Source organism: Oryzias melastigma, linkage group LG4, assembly GCF_002922805.2.
Source record: "Oryzias melastigma strain HK-1 linkage group LG4, ASM292280v2, whole genome shotgun sequence".
Lineage (NCBI taxonomy): Eukaryota > Metazoa > Chordata > Actinopteri > Beloniformes > Adrianichthyidae > Oryzias > Oryzias melastigma.
This window is the reverse complement of record NC_050515.1, coordinates 13,219,997-13,225,949: the sequence shown is the minus strand read 5'-3', so window position 1 is coordinate 13,225,949 and position 5,953 is coordinate 13,219,997. Positions and strand designations below refer to the sequence as shown.

The following is a 5,953-nucleotide window of genomic DNA, read 5'->3' as shown; positions in this document are numbered from 1 at the left end:
GCTTCCTCTCCTCTTAAGTTGCAGACTCTGGGATTTTTTCTCTCCACAGGACAGTTTTACGCTTCGTCTTTCAGTTTATTTAGCCGTCCAGAGAGAACAATAGTGTTTCCTGATGACCGTTTGACCTTTAATTATTTGACAGTCTTTCTTCATAAATGATGAAATCCTTTAAATAAACCTTTTTAATATAGAAGTTTAACGAATATTGACTTTTCGTATTGATTTTAGATTTTTTTATTTTTGGTATAAAAAAAAAACTTTTTTTAGAGGTTCATGACCCTCTTTTAACTCTTTAATTCTGTTTTATTTATTTATTAATATAGAAAATTCTGTCACTGACCTGTAACATACTAAGCTCCGTGATGTCAGGATGGACTCTTTAAATCGACAAAAAAATGAACTACATTTATTTTTCAGGAAAAAACATAAAAAATAGCTGTTTTCTAGAATTAAAGCAACAACTAATAATGGAATAGAGATCTTATAATAGTCAATAAAAACAGCTAATTCATGCTTTTGTGTCCAGTTTTCATACTTTGTTGTGAAAGTTGTCAAAACAGTCTTAAAAGATATTTGGGTTTTTCTTTATTGTGGTGTACATGTTACGGCCCAGGGGCCAGTAGTGGCCCATTAAACGATTTAATCTGACCCACCAAACTGGAATAAATGACATTGATTATCTTTATTGTTTTATTTTGACCTTTAATTCTTTGTTTAGGTGCAAAACGTTCTTCTGCATTTCTGTAGCGTTAGAAGACTTTTAGTTTTTCTGACTTTTATGTACGTTTTCTGAGTCCGACTGTCATTTTTGCGATCATTCCAACACCACATGAACGCAGCATTTCTCAAAGTTTTTCCCTGAAGGATGTCAATCCATTTGTTGAATTGGCACCAAAATGAGAACAGTTTTGAAAGAAGAAGTCTAAAATGTTTTTAAATATCTTGGTATAAATCAAAGTTAAAGCATATTTTCGTCCAGATTTCATGTTATTTCTTTCCTTATGAGTTGGATCATCCAAAACATTCCAACCATCCTCTCCTGGTCCGGCCCTTCTGTCAGATTTTATAACCCTTTGTGGCCCAAGAGGCAAATAGTTTGTGCAGCCCTGAAACCAATGCTGTTGGTACTAACTCGCCCTCTAGTGGAAGAAGATGTGAACTTCTAGTCAATGCAAAATGTGTCGTAAACGATGGACAACATGCAGACTGTTATGTATCCTTTAGGGAAAAAATGAGACATAAAATCTAGAATCAGCATCAAGCTGTACACGAGGGGTTGAAAGGATCAATACCAGTAAACTTTCCACTGATGTTAAAAGTCAGCTCTCAGCAGGCTCCTCAGTGGCCTTCACACCAGCCTTGATTAGTGTAATGAGAGCTAGTTTGTTCTCAACTCAGTTACAAGTATTTATAAATGCAGCCGAGTTGCTTTTTAATGATTTCACAAGACTGTAAGGAAAGCCGTATCAGTTTATTGAATCCATCTTTCAAAAAAAAAAAAAACAAAAGCAGAACATTTTGTCCCCGCTGCTTAGTTTGTTTATTGTGCAAAGTTTTACTTTTTTGGTTCATAATTCGAAGCTGTGGCACCGAAGAAGTGTTAAAAGAATAAACAAATCATTCAGCTAAAGAAAAATGACTTATAAAGCACCTTTGTGACTTGTTTTTAGCCTTGTTGATGCCCCTGGCATACTCACACATCCATCTGCTATCAGCACATGGTAATGCCAGGTGATGAGTCACATGATGCATTATAGATGTGAGGCCTTTCTCATTTTCAAAAACATTTTTGCATGAAACAACTCGCTAAGTTTTAATTTATAAAGCTTGTTTTTGTAGATTTGCTGTTTAATCCATTTTTTTAAAACAATGTTTCTGTCTGTTTCAGCTGCTTCCTTGCTGTTGCAACTTCTAACCTACACCAATGTCGAGGCTTGAGGTAAACAAACCAAAATGTTTTCCTTCTCATGCAGAAGTTTGTGGTAGTGTCAAGTTGGAAACCAAATAGTAAACTTTTGGCTGCATTGGACTTTTTTGGCCCATGCGGTACTTAAGTCTCAAGGTTATAAACCGTTCACGATGGGTGAAACCCGATATCACATATATCAACAGTTAACTGTGCGAAAACGGAACTGCAAATAATAAGAAATGATGTTGCAAATACAAGAAACGCTACAAAAAAGAAGAAATGCTGCAAATAAAAAACAGCCACAACAGAAGTTGATTCTCGGGGACATTTTTGGAAACAAAAATTGCTCTGGACTTTGATTGCATTAACATTTTAGCAGTCATTTGTTTCCACTCGGATGAGTTTTCATTCCTGGCTCTCAGTACATGTTGTCTTTGTCTAGGATTTGGTTTAACCCACACATCTCCACTGGAAGGAAATTTTGATCCGAATGACTCTGATTGGATCAGAGTATTGGGATTGGTGTGTTTTTGTGACACATTTTTATTCTGATCAGGCCTTTAATTCCATTACTTGTGTCCATGTAAACACAGGAAATGTTTCTTTTATTTACAGTTTCTTTTGTCTGCCCAAATACTTTTTTGCTGCAATGGCTGGTTTCGGCCGGCGTATTTTTTTTAGTTAAATCAGCAAAAAAAAAAAAAAAAACAATAACTCTTGCTAGTTATGTAAGGATATTAGCATTAAGTGATACTTTAGTTAAGATAGCGATAAATAAATCAAAGTGATCACAATCCTGATGAAGTGCATCAGACTAATGCATATCATTTTGATATGATAAAAATGTATTTTTATTTTAGTTTCTAAAAATGGTTCTAAAACAGTTTGTTGCTGTAATCTCTATTCTGTGAAACACATTTACCCTGTTAGGTTATTCTTTCTCAGACTTTTTAAAGAGCCTTCTAAGTCAGTTAAGATAATGATGCAGTAAGCCTTAACTGAGTTTTCCCATGATCGTGTTTATTTGTTTTAGATCTATCTTAGTTCAGGAGGCTGATTGGGTCCTGATGGATAATTGCGCAGTTGCTCATTTAAAAAAAAAAAACAAGAAAGAAAGTTTGGAGCTTAATTGTTGAGATTTTTTGATTGACAGTAGTGTGTAGTTGTCATAGTAACACAACAGACCAATCAGCTGGTTTGAGCAAAGATGACTGTGGTTGGGAGGTGGTGGTATCTCCACTCAGAAAACAATAAAAAAAACAGCTGTTGCTGCAGTAATCAATAAAAGACCCACTCTGATGAAAATCTTGTTTTTGGTGTTTTTAAGATGGTTTTGTGGTATTTTTAGGATGAAAGAGGACAAATTAAGATAAAACAAAGATCATAATTGCTTTTCTGAATTTGATTTTTTTCAAAGCGTTGTGAATCAGAAGCAAAAAACGCTGTTTGAAAAAGAGCTTTTTAGTACCTTAGAAATATGCTGGACAGGCTTTAAACACCCAGCTCCTAGCTATGGGGAAGGAAAGAGGGGCGGGGTTGCTCCGGGCCGACAGTCCTGCCCACAACTCAGAGACAGATTTCTAATGAACTCCTGCTGCTCTGCAGAAAATATGTCTCAGAATAATGCACAAGGTTTTTCAATTTAGCTAAAATGTTAGAATCCTAATTAAAAGATCACTGGGAACACTTTGAAAATAGATCAAAAGATGATCGGAGTGGATCTTTAAGGAGCAAGATCCAAAAAAAGACTGTTAAAAAAATGTTATTGCTAAAGTAGATTTTTAAAAGGTGAAAAGATTCAGGTATTAATTATGAAATGTATCATGTTAACACCCTTTACCCAATAAATTGTCTTCAATTTTTCTAAAATTAAATGGTCAGAGCTTATTCTGTATTATAGAAAGATGGATAGATCTTTGTTGTCATTGAGCAAGACATTAAAATAACTATTTGCTATGGTAAAACTTACATCTAAAAATAATAAATAATACATATAAAAAAAAACATGAAATCACTCTGTCAGTAAAAACAGGGAAATTAAAACTAAGATGTTGCCAGATAAAAGATAAAAAAACCAAAACATAAGTGTTAACATTTTTAAAACAGAAAAAATATATAACATAAAAAGGATACACATTGTAATGAAAAAAAAAAAACATCCACTTCTGGACAACAGTCTAGAACAAGTAATCCATATTTACTATGATTTTTTACAACTATATTTGAAATATTGATTGTAATGATGTAAAAACTGTTGAAATTATTGCAGAATTCTCTTTAAAACATCTTTTAATGACGGAGATGAGCTAAAGTCAAAACGTGTGACAGCTCTGAAATGCTTCTAGTAACAAGCATAGATTTTTGCAAATTTTTATTGACAAAATTGTTGTTCCTCTGAGGTTTTTTGCATACCTTAAATCAGATGTCTTCAGAAGATTGAAATTCTGTGAAGTTTAATTAGGATCGTAGCATATATTTGTTAAAGAAAAAGAACATTTGATAAAGTTTAACTTGACTACGAAACACGCCAGCATATACATTGAGTGGTTGTCTTTTCATAAAAATTTTCAAAATCTTTATCTGTATTTAGATTACGATTGTGTTTTTTGTACTAAATTAATGGAAAGAGGCAGACGGATGGATAGAAAACATGATTTTGTTGTCATTTAGCCGTGAACACATGGTTTTAGCTCCGTGTGAGTCTGTTCGAGGCCTTTCGTATGATTGTGTTCACACTCTGGTTTAGTTGAGGGCTTTAGTTATATGGAGTAAAAATAGAGGCTTTTAAGACTTTGTGCAGAGAAAAATACACCAAACAGTGTTTAGCTTGTGAAAGCCCAGGGATCCTGCTAAAGCATCTTCTCGTGATGACTTGAAGATGAAACCAAGCTGTTTCAGAGTCAAAAATAAATGTTTGGAGTATAGCTCTGATATGAAAAGGTCACGTTTGTGGGGAGTCACGCCACAGAAGTCAAATAAAGAGGCACCAAAAGTTTTTTTATTTTTTATTTTTAACGCCTTTTCAGGCTAAAAAAAAACACAATGGCATCTGTTCCAGGACTTTGTTGTTGTGTCAGTGTGATTGCACACTGCACATTTAGCCATACAAAATCAAGCTGCGGTGAGCCATTACTTGGTGTCTGAAAGCCGCAGAGTCGTGGGGTTTGAGTCTCAGAGTACTGTATCACGCTGAGCCACACATACGAGTGCGTGAGTCCCTAAGCCGGGGATGCAGCAAAGCACTCTTGATCAATGGAAAAGCATAGCGAGGACAAAACCTGCTGAGAACCAGACGTACCGTCTGGTTACACAAGCTTTGCTGTCTCCATCTCATTCTCACTTCCTGCGTGTGGCGTGGCAGGAGACCTGCCAGGTGATCACGCAGCCAGCTGCTTCTCCTGGGCGTCCGATTGGTTGAAGGCAGAGGGGGAAATAAAATCACACTCTAAAAGAAAAAAAGAAAGAGACGCTGCTGTAAATGATGTTACATTGTGTTGCCGTCAGGCGAAAATGTAATTTCTTCAGTCTGTCAAATTTCAAAAGAGAAAAGAAAAAAGAAAACAAGAAAAAAAAGAAAAACACCTCTGTGAGCATTGTTGATGTGGAAAAATAACTTTGTAATACAAGTGTTAAGCTGCTCAAAAAAAAACATAATAAAATACGTCCCAGTTCGACAAAAGCTAGTTTAATATAAAGGAGGAAATTAGATTCCACAGGAGGGTTGGTATTTTTAAACGCTGATTCAATCTAGACAAGAAACCTAATTTCTAAAGTTGCTGCTAAAGATTTAAGAAAATTGAAGACTTGCAACTCTACCAGTTAGACTATCACGAGAGAACAGAGGAGCTGACTGTCGAGGGAAAATAAAACATAATTTTAAAGGCTACATCCACAGATTTGACTCAATGCAAATAAAAAGTTTGCAGAATAAATAGCAGTTCTGGACTCCAAAGACCAGAATGTTTTGGCAATTTCTCTTTCTCACTGCACCTTTGAGCGAAAAAATTCGCCCCCGCCACCCACTCAAAAAAACTCACCAAAATG

The 5,953-nt window shown here is 35.2% G+C and overlaps 1 protein-coding gene across 1 annotated transcript in view; it reads left to right on the top strand.

Annotated features, from left to right (window-relative positions):
- pde4cb (phosphodiesterase 4C, cAMP-specific b) overlaps positions 1-5,953 on the top strand; it is a 111,527-nt gene that overhangs the window by 10,758 nt on the left and 94,816 nt on the right. The window contains exon 2 of the mRNA XM_024278507.2: positions 1,889-1,939. Coding sequence (XP_024134275.1) covers positions 1,925-1,939 — 15 coding nt within the window. The 5' untranslated portion in view covers positions 1,889-1,924. The remainder of the gene's footprint in view (positions 1-1,888; positions 1,940-5,953) is intronic.